At 39.9% G+C, this 15,837-nt stretch overlaps 1 protein-coding gene and 1 pseudogene across 1 annotated transcript in view; one reads left to right on the forward strand and one right to left on the reverse strand.

Moving 5' to 3' along the window:
* Positions 1-2,633: 2,633 nt before the first annotated feature.
* The window catches only part of ANAPC1 (anaphase promoting complex subunit 1), a 94,584-nt gene continuing 81,380 nt past the window's right edge, over positions 2,634-15,837 (reverse strand). Inside the window, exons 46-48 of the mRNA XM_040623197.1 lie at positions 14,755-14,953; positions 8,862-8,996; positions 2,634-3,415 (exon numbers count right to left, since the gene is read on the reverse strand). Coding sequence (XP_040479131.1) covers positions 3,300-3,415; positions 8,862-8,996; positions 14,755-14,953 — 450 coding nt within the window. The 3' untranslated portion in view covers positions 2,634-3,299. The remainder of the gene's footprint in view (positions 3,416-8,861; positions 8,997-14,754; positions 14,954-15,837) is intronic.
* LOC103671734 lies at positions 9,079-11,645 on the forward strand (annotated as a pseudogene).

Below are 15,837 nucleotides of genomic sequence, written 5' to 3' on the forward strand. Positions count from 1 at the left end.
GTGCAACGTCCTCCTAATTTACATTAATCTGCCTCTTTCTCAGCATTTCCTACACTAAGAGAGGCAATAATGAACCAGATTCGGGGGTTTGAAGCAGTATGGTCTGAAAGCCCAGGCTTGTTAGGGGTTGTGACGGGAGCAGTGCAGCCTTGGGCCAGCCACCTCCCTCCCTAAGCCTCAGGGGTCTCAGCTGTAGAAAGAGGGCCAGAGAGATCGTCCAGTGATGACCTTTTATGCAGCTGCCTGAAGACTGAAGGTCCTGCTACCTGGGGTAACAACGCCTACTCCCCATCCCGGCCTCCCTTTCTTTCAAGGACAGAACATGGAGCAAAGCAAGAGGATGGCCAACAGGCAAGTCCATCCTTATCCACAAGCAAAAAGTTAGGATATGGCTTTAGGGGCTTTTCTTTCAATTTAGCAAAAAAACCTTCCCCACAGCTTGTGACTAATGAGAAGTAATGTATTTCAGAGTTGGGGAAACCTGGCTGGCCCTGGCAAGCAGGAAAAAGCCAGTCACCTGGGAACCTGTGTAAACTACATGAGTATCCGCAGGGTGACTGCTAACAGAGGCCTCTAGCCTGGGTACACCTTCTTAGTAGCTTCCCCTCTAACCTCCCCTCTGCTTCCTTCCACTGCTGGTTGAATACTGCAGACATTGGGGTTACAAAGGGGACCAAATCCTGTCCCCTCCCCCATAGCTGAATTGGAGAGCTCTTCATACAACTAGGCATTTCCTACAAAATGTGGTATGAGGATGGTGGAACCCAGAAGACGAGCCCCCAACCAGAGGCATGTTAAGTCTGTGTGCTGCCAACCAAGTCTTCCTGGTTTGGATCTCAAATTGGTCCGTGGCCTTCAGCTTCACTCAGCTGTCCAGCATCCTTTCCTGACTTTGGTCTATTCCTGTCCTCGGACTGGGCTTTCACGTGGCTTTCCTCAGAATCCATGGTGCACACACAATCCACTCCTCTGGCAATTCCTGCCTTGGCTCCACATGCTGGGGCTTCTACTCAGAATCCTGGCTCCCAAACTCTGGCCTGTGCCCAGCAGGCACCCAGGCCTCCCACCGAGTGGGTCTGTGCACTGACCATCAAGCTGAGAGATGAGAAGCCCCCTCCTCCTTGCTTCCTCTGGGCTGTCAGATCTCTGAGTGGGGATCACCATAAGCTATGAAGTCAGCTGGTTTCTAGACAAAGGGTAAAAAAAGTGGCCTTACTCAAGATTGGGCAGCACTGAGGAAAGCTCTGCAGGGCTTAACCCAATGGACACTCTTGCTAGGGTCTGGCATCCATGCCTCAGAGCTGCCCACAAGTTCAGGCCTTCACCTCTTCACACGACACCTTACTCAAAGGAGGGGCACAGATATCAGCACCCCCCGCCCCAGGAGACAATAATCTCTCTGAGTATGCGTGTGTGTAACTACTATTTAATTATGTCCATCTATGGAAGCATTTATAGCTGTATAAAGTAGAAAAGATGAACGCAGTATACGTTAGGAACCATATTATGACAGACATTAAGCAACTAGTACTCACCAGTGTCCGGTTCTTCTCCCCTTCATGGACACATGGAAGAGTAGGGTCACGAGGTTGAGCAATTTGACTACTTCCTGCCAACAGGCTATGACTGGAAGTGACATGTGCCATTTCTGGGCCAAAACCCTTAGGAGCTGGAAGCACTTCTCCAGCTCTTGTCTTAACTTTGAGGAGGCTGAAATATTCTGGTGAGAGCTACTCTCCCAATTTTTTGAGAACCATAAATAACTAGAATTTATTTGATGATCCTAGCATGTCTGCTCAAAAGACTGCCCAGAATACCCTCTTTACTCCCTGTACCTAAACACTAGGTCCAAACTATAAAGACAATGCTGTGTCCAGGCCATCTGCAATATTTTATTCTGCCCTCTCTCTTAGAAAGCCTGATTTTTGCTTTTGTTGACAACATTCTAATGACTGTTCTCCTTCATATATGAGAATACATAGTGTGCAAGCAATGGTCTCTCAAGTTCTCCTTCAGAGAAAAGAATACAAATTATAAACAACTGAGACTGAAGACAGCAACAGTTGCCCAGATACTGAGTTCTTTAAATCTAAATTCAAATGGAATTTCTATCATCTACCATTTTAATTTTTTTCTTTTAGTTTTAATTATAAGAAAAGCTAGCTAAGTGTGAAAGGGAAGCACATTTCACCCTCCCAGGCAGCCACATCTTGCCTATGCTGTACATGCAGGAACAAGTCCCTGGGACAAGCATGCAGCTGGAATACTGAGTCTAGAGAGAACCCATCGTCTCTAGAGGCGTGCCCCACCCCCCCAACCCCCCGCAGAAGCAAATGCCACACGGGTTTTTGACAAAATCTCAATGGAAACATTTCTATTTGCTTTGATTTTTACACTGAAAGCTAAACAGCAAAATTCAGGATGTGGAAATGTGAAATCACTGAATGGATCTTGCTGTTTCTACCAGTTCAGGGTCCCACTAGCCATTCCGGAAGCATAAGGCACATGTCAGGATCTGGACAGCAGGGAGTTTTCTTCTTCCTGTATGGGAAATCTGAAGCTGGAGGCATCTGTATGTGAATATCTTTCATTGTTATTTAGTCTACAAACTCTTGATACATTCTCTAAATCTTGGGTGGAAATGAACCATCATTTATTTTTAAATGCAATTTCTGAAGACCTCTCTATACTGGAAACTGCATATTTTCTCCACTTAGAGCAGGCTTCGCGTTGAGCGATTCTTCATTAGGGTGTAAATGTCCTCCTGTTGAAGGTGACTGCTCATACCACGAGGATGCCTGGCACTGCCACAGAAAGTACACACTAATTTTAGACAGGAAAACTGCAACATCTTAGGAGATGCTAAAAGCCATTTTCTTGCTGCAGAAAATAAAACTTGATGACGGAGTTTTTTAAAAACCTTGCAAATTTGAACATAGTCACTTCATCAGAATCACCATAGTTGAAAGACTTTAAAAATGAATATCCACCCCAGCCCCCACTGCTCTACTCTCTGCAATCCCAAACTAAAATAATCAAGAGCTTTGAAAACAAACCAAAAAACTTTATTTACAAAAGTAAATTTTAACTCACTTTTATAGATCATATAATGTTAATGCTGACAGCAACAGAGCCTCTGGAATATTTAAAACACTTGGATTTTAAAATACATTGAGGTTTGTGCAGCTCATTTCCCCCTAGTTGTATTATAAAACTTATAAACGTTTCTTTAGCTTTGTTGTTTGGTCATGTTTTTGTGCAGAAGTCACGTTTCAGGGTAGGTTTACCACCAGACATGATCACATAACCATTGGCTGTGGATTTCCAAGAAGCAAAGGAGCCAATCTTAGTAAAGCTCGCACTGGCATTTTCAGCTGTTTAAATTTGAAGAGGAGTTCAGCAAAGCTTGTGTTCCCTAAAGAAATGGAAATGGGGGGGAAAAGTCACACTTCTAAATAAATTCAGCTGTACACCCCTTTCAAGGAAGCTTCAGATACACAATCACATTTAAAGCTGACATTCTTCCCTTTGAAAACAGCTTCCCAAAGATAATATTTAAATTATGAATTTCCCAAATGCACTGTAAAAAATAATTTGATATAAAAATGCAAATGTTTCCATTCTGTACATCAGAAAGTGACCTGTAACTACATCTGAAACTATTAATATTTAATTATCTATTACTTACATATAATTAATAAACATGCCTGTCTACTTTCAACTACCATAATCTATACACTCCAATACGTATCTAAAAAAAACCCACAGGCTTAAAATGAGAAATACAAGTTAATCTAAATTAACCTAATGCCTCAACCTCTAAGAAGCAAAGGTTCTCAACCGTGGTCCCACCAAGATTCCAGCATAATTCATGTGGACTACAGCCTGGACATCTGGAGGTCTGAAGGCTGCCCGGGTGATTCTGGTGCACAGCCAAGGTCAAGAACCACTGCTCTAAAGGAAGTAGAAGGGTCTAGCCTGAAGATCCTATTAAGCATCATCTTCCTTTTTGCCTCCATCCCACCACATACAACTGTGCACTACTCCCTCTCTCCTAGCCCCAATATACATGCATGTATGTGCTCCCTGTGACTCTAGGCCACAGCAAGCATCCTAGCAGACATGCAGACAGCAGAGGGGACATGATCACAGGATCTCATGAAGATGAACAGAGAAAAATCTCACAATGTGATCAAGTGGCTTTCTGATTAAGGTACAACTAACACAAGAAAGAGCTTTGCTACACAGAATATGAGGGAGGCAACTATTTCTCCTAAGTATTTCCTTTTATTGATTGGCCTCTGCCAGTCAGCTGAACTAAATGTTTAATAAACCTCAACAGAAATTAAGACACATTTCCTATTTAATTGTTATTCTATGGTGTTCCCCAGACCTTGCTAAAACCCAAGCACAGAGAATAAAAACATCCAGGATGATATGAAACAACTCCAACATACTAATACACTGTGGAATCTAACAGACCATTTACATTCAATGTGATATTGAAATGGTTAGGTTTAAACATATCATCTTGCTCTTGGTTTTCTATTTGTTCCATCTGTGCTCTGTTCCCCACTGTCCTCTTTTTCTGTCTCTTTTGGATTACTTTTTATGATTTCTTATGATTCCACTGTAGTTGTTCTGTTGCAGTACGTTCTGACTCTGTTTTCTTACTTTAGTAATTGCTTTATGACTTCCAGCATACACCTTTAAATTATCAAAGAAGACCCTCATGTGAGATTATACTACTTCACATATTAGCATAAGGGCCTTCCAACAGTACTTCCCTTTCTCCCTTCCCAGCCTTTGAGCTAGTGTTGTCATACTTTTCACTTTTCATGTTTTATAAACTCCATAGTACAGTGTTATTATTTTTATTGTCAATGGTCTTTAAAAAAGTATTTATTTTATTTTTTTTTAGATTTATTTATTTATTTGACAGAGAGAGAGACAGCCAGCGAGAGAGGGAACACAAGTAGGGGGAGTGGGAGAGGAAGAAGCAGGCTCCTAGCGGAGGAACCTGATATGGGGCTCGATCCCAGAACGCCGGGATCACGCCCTGAGCCGAAGGCAGACGCTTAACGACTGTGCCACCCAGGCGCCCCTAAAAAAGTATTTTTAAAAGCAATAAAAACCTTGCATAAATAAACCCATGCCACTACCATTTCCAGTGTTCTGCATTCCTTTGTGAAGCCCCCTATCTCCATCTCATATTATTTTCCCTCTGCCCAAAGGACTTAAGTAGACAACATTTCCAATAGTGTGGGTGTGCTGGTGGTGAATTCTGTCAGCTTTTGTGTGTCTGGAGAAGGCTTTATTTCATGGTCGTTTGTTTTGAAAGATATTTTTGCTGGGTATAAAATTCTAACATATTTTCTTTTCCTGAATCCTTTACTCCACTAATCTATCACTTACATTGCTTCCTACGAGAAATACAGTCACTCTTATTTTTATCTGTGTATAACATGTCTTTTTCCTCTAGCTGCTTTTAAGACTTTTTCACCACCAGTTCTGGGCAATCTGGTTATGATGTGCCTTAATGTAACTTTATTCACATTTCTCATGCTTGGGATTCACTGAATTTCTTCAATCTGTGGATTTACAGTTTTCAACAAATTTGGAAAACTTCCAGCCATTTCTTCGTATATTTTTTTCTGTTGCACTCCCTGCCCCCTTCAATTTCTCTCTTTTTCAGGGACTCCAATCACATGTAAAATAGGTGCCTTACGTTCCACAGCTTACTTCACTAATGCTCTGTTCCTCTTTTTTCCTTCTTTTACTCTTGCAACTAATTTTAGACAGTTTCTATTGCTATGTCTTCAAGCTTGCTAATTTTTTATTATGGAATGTCTAATCTGCCCATTAATCCCATTCAGTGTACTCTTCATCTCAAACATTGCATTCTTCATCTCAAAAAGTTCAATTACAGTCTCTTTATATCTTCCATGTCTCTTAATGTTCTGAAATACAGAACAGAGTTATAATAACTGTCTTAATGTCCTTGTCTGCTAATTCAAACATCTGTGTTAATTCCAGGTCAGTTGTAATTATTTTTTATCTCATTATAGGTCCTATTTTCCTGTTTCTTTGTATACCAGATATTGTGAATTTTACCTTGTTAGGTGCTAGATATTTCTGTATTTCTATGTTCTTGAGCTTTGTTCTAGAATTATATTTCTTGAAAAAACAGTTTGATCCTTTTGTGCCATGCTTTTAAGAGTTGCTGGTAGGGCCTGAATACATTCAGGTCAATTTAGTCTAGAGCCAAATACTTCCCATTACTAGAGCAAGACCATTCTGAGTATCTATGGCCCCTTAAATTATGAAGTTGTGGCAAGAGGCACTATTCCTGAACCTGTGTAAGCAACTGGTAATGTGTCCTCTAATCCACGTAGACAGTTCTTCCCCCAACCTCAGTTTCTTCACATGCATGTGCTGACCAGTAAGCACTCTTCTGATAGTTGAGGGGGACCCTCTGCAGATGCCTGACATTCTCTTTGTGTAGCTCTACCCTCTCTGGCATTTAATCTTGTAAACTCTAGCTCCTCTGGTGTCCCTGTACTCTCAGCAACATCACCATCACTCACAGAGTCTCCCAGGCTCCCTTTAGGTTCTCGTTTCCTCCCCACAGTCTGGGACCTCTCAAGGTTATAAGCTGGGGCAATCATAGGGCTTATCTCGTTGTTCTTCATCTCTCAGGGATCACTGTTCTTCACTGCCTAATATACAATGTATCAAAAGCCACTGCTTCATATGCATTGTCCAGTTTTTTTGGTTCCAAGCAGGATAGTAAATCAGATCCGTTACCCCACCCTAGCTGGAAATGGAAGTCTATGCTTGAAAATTGTTTCCTCTTTTATTTTTAGTAGTTTGACCATTACGTGACTATGTGTGGTTTTCTTCATATTTATCACTTAGGGTTCACTATAAGTTGATGTCCATTCTCCATTTTTCAAAATTCTCAGCCTCAGTGTCTTCAAACATTGCTTCTATCTCATTTTCTCTCTCCTCTTATTCTGGGATCTCAACCATTTGCATGTTTGACTTTTTCACCATGTTCCACCATGTTCCTTTTCTGTATTTTCAATCATCTTCTCTCTGTGCTCAATTTGTTTACTTTTACGTACCTGCCTTCTGGCTCATTTACCTGCTGTGTCTGATACACTACTTAATCCATACACTGAATTCTTAATTTCAGTTATATTTTTCAGTTCTAGAATTTCCACTTAACTCTTTCTTATTGATTCCAGATTTCTGGTGAAATTCTCTATCTTTTCATCTATTTTCTTGGAAATATTAGTTATAGTTATTTTAAGTTCAAATCTAGTAACTAATATCTAGATCACATATAAGTCAGTTTCTGTTACCTTTTTGTTGTTGTTGTTATGTCTTGTAATTTTTGATTCAACATTAGATACTGTGTATTAAAAAGCATAAAGGTTCAGGATATAGTCTGTTCCTCTTAAGAAGGTTATGGTTTCTTCTATAAGGCAGACAGAATGCAAACAGATCTCCTGTGTTCTGCTTGAGGCTAACTTTAGGTCTTGTCCGCTTCACCTTTTACCTTTACTCCTAGGGCTTGGTCCTGCTGTGATTTCATCAGAATGGCTGGGATGCTTATCAGAGCCACTTCACTTCTTGGCAGCCCTGGAACTCTACCCTTTGTCTCCTTGGAACTACGTTGTTGCTGAAATCTTTGCTCACATTTTTAGTCTCCCAGCTTCTGCTAGATTTCTTGAAGTCTCATCCTGTGCATGTGTAAGATTTGGTATGTGTCTCGAGGAAAGAGTATGTCCAGGTTTTTGAGTTACTATTCCTATTATTCCCTCCTACCAGGGATCTAGCTCGAGTTCTAGATTCTCAGGCAATCGTTAACCCAACCTCTGGTTACTCTGCCCAGCAGCACCACTGCCTTTTGCTGGGACTCTACTTCTTGTGCTATGAACTGGCAAATGCCTTTGGGAGAAAGCCAGGGTAAATACGGAGTTTCCTCATTATGCTTCCCTTCTCATGGGGATCGTGGCCCCTCAGTCAAGTCTGGCCAGCATGGTTGCTACCAATTCCTTTAAATAGCTCTTTTATGTAGTTTGTCAAACTTTTTATATTTGTTTTTGTAAGAGAGTCAGTCCAATATAAGCAATTCCATCATGGCTATAACCAGAAGTCTCTAGATAGTGCATTTTTTTCTGAGGTTTTCAAAACAGCAATAAACTAGTAATGTTATTAAATTTTAAATGATTAAATGGAGCAATTTTTGCTCTTCTTAGAAACAATTTTTAAATCCTCAATTAATAAGCAGAAATTTGAAAGTGATAATAATAAAGGTGCTTAGAATTAATTATATTTTATCATTCAGGTTACTGGGCAAACTCCATATCTGATTACATATTCTGAAACATACAGTGAGGTGCTAATATTTTAAACTCTGTATTACAAAAACATTCAAATTCATACAAAATCAGGTACCTGGTCATTTTAAAGCTTTATAATATTAGAAATTAAGATTATGTGATTAAAAAGAAACATCCAAACTAAAAACCCAGAAAATAAAGAAAAATAAAAATGACTAATAAAAATTAAGAAAGAAAAATAATGTAACCACTTAATTTATTAGTATATACTGGTGTTTGGGGCTCTATGAAGAAGAACCCATTCTTTTCTGAATGTAAATAAAAGTTTATGCATGTATAAAGTTCAGATAGTCTTTTTAGAAAAAGTTCTCAACCATAACACCCAAACATGAATGAAAACCAAACATAACTAGAGAAAATAACTCACTAGAAATGCCTCCTACCAAGAACCTTAAGAAAATAAGTGAGTCAATAATACAGGTACTGAAGAGGATTTAGATCTGCAATTACCTTCTAGTCCTATAGACGGCAGGTGCCATGGAGCTGGTACTGAGTGGTAGACAAGGAAACAAGCCAGCATGCTCAGCTGAGATTCCTCAAAGAGCTGCCCACTGAGGTAGGCGTGCACACACACATCACCCCCAGCTGTGAGAGAAACACAGAACTGAAGCAACTTGTTTTCTCATCCAGAACTCATTAAGCACTTACCATACACCAGACAGGTACTATGCTAGGCATTAGGGCTACGGTGGTAAACCAGACAGAGTACCTGTCACCAAAGAGTATGAAGTGTTGTAAGGGACAGAGACATTACACAAATAAAGATACAAACAAATGCATAATTAGAAATTGTGATGAGTGCTATAAAGAGGTAATGGTCACTGAGGCTGTCTCTCCAAACACCCATTTTACGACCCTTCTTCCCTGCAGTATATAACATTTGAGGGGACTGACTTCAGCTCCAGAACTGGATCCTCATTACTATTAGCCAGACTTTCTCAAACTTTAAGGCACACCAGAATCACGTGAGAAAGTTGATTAAAACAGATGAGTGGGCCCCATTCCCAAAGTTATTTGGATGGGGTCAGAAAAAGTACTTTTTTTTTTTTTAGATTTTATTTATTTATTTGACAAGAGAAGGGCAGTGAAAAAGGGAACACAAGCAAGGGGAGTGGGAGAGGGAGAAGCAGGCTTCCCGCTGAACAGGGAGCCCGATGTGGGGCTCGATCCCAGAACACTGGGATCACGACCTGAGCCAAAGGCAAATGCTTAACGACTGAGCCACCCAGGCGGCCCAGAAAAATTACATTTCTAACAAGTTCTCAGGTGATGCTGCTGCTGCTCCAGAGACTGCACTTTGAGAACCACTAGTCCAGGAAATCAAGGCAATCCCATTCTCAACACAGTGACTGGTTCAGGAACTGGCACACCTACGCTACTCAGTAAGAGACATTTTCTTCCCCAGGGACTGACTAAGGAATGTGTATGAGTTCCAATTCTAGCCAGAGAACATGAGGAGATGCTTGACAACACATCTGCTAGAGGCTTCTGAGAAAGAAACTTCCTCATTATTATGGCAAAGCTCCTAGAAGCAACTATATTCTTCCAAGCTTGAGGCAAGGACAGCCATTTTATTATCATGAGAAAAAGCACTCTGAGAATAAAGCCATGGCACAGAGCGTAAATAATGGAACCTCAGAGCAATGGAGCTGAAGGCACTAAAATAAGATGACCCTTAGACCACCTTACCTATTCCAATAATGTGTCCTTATTGTTTAAACCAGGTTGAGTTAGGTCCTCTATTGTAGACAAAGGCATTTTGATACATAAAAGTTGAGGGAGAGGAAGGAGGAGGGGAAGGGGAAAAGGGAGGGAGGGAGAAAGAAATAAAAATGGCAGGAAAGTTGCCTGAAGTAGTGTGGTCTTAGAAGGCCTACAAGAAGGGGGCACTTAAATTAGGGCTGTAAGAATGAATATAAATTGAGTAGGCAGAGAATGAAAGAAAAAAGGTTCTAGGGAGGGAAAGCAACATATTTAACAGCTCCATGAGAGAAGGGAGAAATTACAACTGATAGCAAAGAAAATACAATCATAAGAGACTACTATGAATAACTACACAACAACAAATGAGACCACCTAGAAGAAATGGGTAAAGGGTAAAGTCCTAGAAATATATTCCTTCTAAGACTGAGAGATGACAGGGGGCGCCTGGGTGGCACAGTCATTAAGTGTCTGCCTTTGGCTCAGGGCGTGATCCTGGATCCCTGGGATCCAGCCCCACATCAGGCTCCTCCGCTGGGAGCCTGCTTCTTCCTCTCCCACTCCCCCTGCTTGTGTTCCCTCTCTCGCTGGCTGTCTTTCTCTCTGTCAAATAAATAAAATCTTAAAAAAAAAAAAAAAGACTGAGAGATGACAAAATAGAAAATCTGAATAGACTGATTACTAGTAAAGAGACTGAATTGGTAATCTAAAAGCTCCCAATAAGCAAAGTCCAGGACCAGATGGCTTCACTCGTGAACTCTACCAAACATTCAAAGAAAATTAACACATATCTTTCTCAAATTCTTCCCAAAAATTGGAGAATAAATTCAAACTCATTTTACAAGGCCAGCATTAACACCAAAACCAGACAAGGACACTACAAAAAAAAAAAAAAAAAAAAAAAAGAAAGAAAGAAAAAGAAAATTACAGACTAATATCCCTGATGAACATAGATGCAAAAATCCTCAACAAAATATTAGCAAACTGAATTCAACAATACATCAAAAGGGGCCAAGGTTTCAAAAGACCTCATCAAAAGGCTATCTGAAATAGAACATGCCATGGAAACCATGACGTTCATGTTCCACAAGTCTGCTAGGGATGAAGTCTACTTAACAAAGGACGACCTGAGAGCACTCATGGAAAAGCAGTTCCCTGGATTTTTGGAAATCGAAAAGACCCTCTGGCTGTGGAAAAATAATGAAGGACACGGACCAGTGCCGAGATGGCAAAGCAGACTTCCAGAGCTTCTTTTCACTAATTCCTGGGCTCACCATCGCATGCAATGAATATTCTGTAGTAGACATGAAGCAGAAGAGAAAGAAGTAGGACGCACTGAGCAACACTCTGGCCCAATGAGAGTTTTCCCAAAGGGTCTCTTAAGGAGTTTCTTAAGGGTCTCTTAAGGAATCTGCCCCAGAGCTGCCCCCTATATAAAGGATTCCATGAACAAATCAGGACCCTCAGAAAATGTACAAGTAATATCCACCATTTGACAAGCAGAGAAAGAAAAGTCAGTGAAAGCTAGATAAACTTCTGATTTTTATATTGTTTGCATCCTCTTGCCCTCAATAAACAAATTCTTTTTTAGTTCCTCAAAACAACAACAACAACAACAACAAAACACAATACTTTAAAAGGATCGCACAAACCACACAAGTCGGATTTATTCCAGGAATGCAAAGATGGTTCAACATCTGCAAATCAAAGTGATATAACACAATAACAGAACAAAAGATAATGAAGCAATAATTAATAAACTAAGAGGAAATCATTATTTCCCTATTCCAAATGTAGAATATTCTCATTTATTCTGATTTTTCTGTTACTTTAAAACTGTTCATCTTTAAAACATTTTAAACATTATTACATCTAATATTAATCAATAAACTACTTCAAATTTTAAAAAAAAGGATAAAAATCACATGATTATCTCAACAGATACAGAAAAAGCATTTAACAAAATTCAACATCCATTTATGATAAAAACACTCAACAAAGTGGATCTAGAAGAAATGTACCTCAACATAATAAAGGCCATATGTGACAAAGCCATAGTTAACATCATACTCAACTATGAAAAGCTAACAGCTTTTCTTCTAAGACAAAGAACACGACAAGGATGCCCACTCTTGCCATTTTTATTCAACATAGTAGTGGAAGTCCTAGCCACAACAACTAGGCAGGAAAAAGAAATAAAAGGCATGTAAACTGGAAAGGAAGATTTCAAGCTATACTACAAAGCTATAGTAACCAAATAGTTGGTATCAGCATAAATGCACATACATGAATGGAACAGAACAGAGAGCCCAGAAATAAACACACACATATAAGGTTAATTAATTTACAACAAAGGAGTCAAGAATATACAGTGAGGAAAGGATAGTCTCTTCAACAGATGGGGATGGGAAAACTGGACAGCCACATGCAAAAGAATGAAACTGGACCATCTTACACTATACACAAAAAATAAGTCAAAATGGATTAACAACCTGACTGTGAGACCTGAAACCATAAAACTCCAAGAAGAAAACACAGGCAATAAGATCCTTGACATCATTCTTTGGTTTTGAATTTTTGGAACTGACTCCAAAAACAAAGGCAACAAAAGCAGAATTAAGTAGGACTACATAAAAAGTTTCTGTACAGCAAAGGAAACAATCAAAAAAATGAAAAGACAACCTACTAAATTAAAAAATCTGCAAATCATATATTCAAAATACATAAAAAAACTCAACTCAACAGAAAAAAAGATTCAATTAAGAAATGTGCAGGGAGGGGGCCCCTGGGTGGCTCTGTCGGTGAAGTGTCTGCCTTCAGCTCAGGGCGTGATCCCAGGGTCCTGGGATGGAGCCCCACGTCAGGTTCCCTGCCCCACTGGGAGCCTGCTTCTTCCTCTCCCACTCCCCCTGCTTGTGTTCCCTCTCTCACTGGCTGCCTCTCTCTCAGTCAAATAAATAAATAAAATCTTTAAAAAAAAAAAAAAAGAAAGAAAGAAAGAAAGAAATGTGCAGGGAGGGGAGCCTAGGTGGCTCATTTAGTTAAGCATCCGACTCTTGATGTCAGCTCAGGTCATGACCTCAGGGTCATAAGACTGAGCCCCATTTGGGGCTCCACACTCAGCGGGAAGTCTGCTTGAGATTCTCTCTCTCTCCCTCTCCCTCTGCCCCCCCCAAACAGGTTGCTATCAGATATGTATCAGAAGTTATTTGAAGGAACTGAAGAGAATAGAAAGATCACTTGTTGGCTAAAAATCGATTTCAGACATATATCACACATTAGACACATTTCCAAAAATCAAAAGGCCCATCATTTGCCTCACGTAAGGCACAATTACTTCTACACTATTAGGAGTAACTTCACAATTCCCCTGCCATCACAAGTCTGTACTTCCAAGCCATAGTCACACGATGTCCCAGGTTCCCACTGAATGACTCACAGAGCTGGTAAAACAAACATTCACTCTAAGCACACATCAAGTTTTCAGTGTACACAGGGTGGAGGTACAAAAAAGGGGAAAAAACAGCTAGGTGATAGGCCACACCCCTAAGAAATAGCAGAGAGGCACTGGAAAAGAAACAGGATCTGGTGCTCGAAAATATAAAACAAGTTCCTAAGGGTCAAGTGGTATTTAAAAAAATATATATATATATATGTATGTATATGTGTGTGTGTATATATAAATGTATGTATATATACATGTATACATATATATGTATATATATGTATGTATACATTTTTACGGTGTATTAAGCATAGTTAAATACATTTTTTATAGAAGTTGAAGTAAATAAGCAGAGTCCAATTCGCCTAACTGAAAACATTACATCTATAGCCATTCTAGCTTATATTCAGATTAATCTTGCTTAGCACCGAAAGAAAACGTTACAACAGAAAAACCTGAGTCTCGGTGTATCTAAAAAGCACCAGGTACTCTGGAAAACAGTATGGAGGTTCCTCAAAAAGTTAAAAAATAGAACTGCCCTACGACCCAGCAATTACACTACTAGGTATTTATCCAAAGGATACAAACATATTGATTTGAAGGGGCACATGGACCCCAACGTTTATAGCAGCAATGTCCACAATAGCCAAAATACGGAAAGAGCCCAGATGTCCATCGACAGATGAATGGATGAAGATGTGGGGGTGTGTGTATTCCACACCATGGAATATTACTCAGCCATCAAAAAGAATGAAATCTTGCCTTCTGCAATAACATGGTAGAACTAGAGGATATTATGCTAAGTGAAGTAAGTCAGAGAAACACAAATACCATATGATTTCACTCATATGCAGAACTTAAGAAACAAAACAGATGGAACATATGGGAAGGAAAGGAAAAATAAAGTAAGATGAAAATAGAGAGGGAGACAAACCTTAAGAGACACTTAACTCTAGGAAACAAACTGAAGGTTGCTGGAGGGGAGGAGGGTGGGGGGATGGGGTGATTGGGTGATGGACGTTAAGGACGGCACTTGATGTGATGAGCACTGGGTATTATATGCAACTGATGAATCACTAAATTCTACCCCTCAAGCTAATAATACACTATATGTGAAATAAATTGAATTTAAATAAAGAATTTTAAAAAATTAAAAAATAAAAGATAAAAAAGCACCAGGCACAATGCTATTATTACCTTGTAGCCACTGGTCCAGAGTATTATCAATAGTGCACTTTACAACAGGGAGGAACTCAGAGTTCATAAAAAGCCCCCGCTTAGGGTGATTCTGCAGCCGCTCCTGATGGCTCCTGGAGCTGAAAAACTCTAACACCAACTTTATCTGCCAAAGTTCAGATGTCTCAGACATCTCTCTTCTTCCTAGTCTTCTCATAGCCTCAAAGAGAAGAAAGGAACAGCAGTCCACTTAATGAAAGAGTGAAATTGCTCTGTCTCTTCCTCAGAGTTGTATAACAGAGTATTTTTAAAATATGGCTCATAGATCAATAAAGGGCAAAGGGGAATCCATTCCATGTTTTGATGCAGTCGGCCCCACAGAGGAGCCCTCCACTGGGTGCAGATACATGCCCACTCTCTTCGATACGCTCCCCACATAAACAGCTTTTAGGTAAAAGCAACAAAGGCAAATGAGCTCACTCTTGGCTCAACGGCTCTGAAAAATGAAGACCCGCTACGATGACTTGGCCGGGGATCCCAGGGGTCACAAAGCAAAACAATATACTGATAATACTGCTCTTGGGATCCATCTGCAAAGTCACCATGCCTGCAACTAGCAGGGATGTTCTGTAGACACCTGCCCATGACCCTGAAGGGATAAAGGTTCAAAGCATAAAAAGGGAATGCTTTCAACCAACAAAAGAAAAACACAACTCATTACTTGGCTGCTATATAGAGAGACCCTGTGAGAAGCAATGTCAGCGTGGACATCACACAATCATACTTTCCAATTAAAAAAATGTGGATGGATACCAGACAATATTGCCATTCTGGTTAAATTATCTGGGTAAATTAGAACTTGCCTTTTAATTATGAATATTACTCAAAAGAATGTGATCTTCAGGTTTTGGGGCATTCTCCCCTCCCTAATGTCATTTTCCTACTTTTCAATAAAGATTATTTTGCCATTAGAGATTACTTCCTTTGGCTTTAGATACTGAGTCCCACATGCTTATCTATGAACCGATCATGTCACATTCACTTAAAGAATTGTTTAAAATCACAGCCCTGGACCTCATCCCAGAAATTCTGATTCAGCACATG

This window comes from Ursus maritimus, unplaced genomic scaffold (assembly GCF_017311325.1).
Source record: "Ursus maritimus isolate PB19 unplaced genomic scaffold, ASM1731132v1 scaffold_6, whole genome shotgun sequence".
Taxonomy (NCBI): Eukaryota; Metazoa; Chordata; class Mammalia; order Carnivora; family Ursidae; genus Ursus; species Ursus maritimus.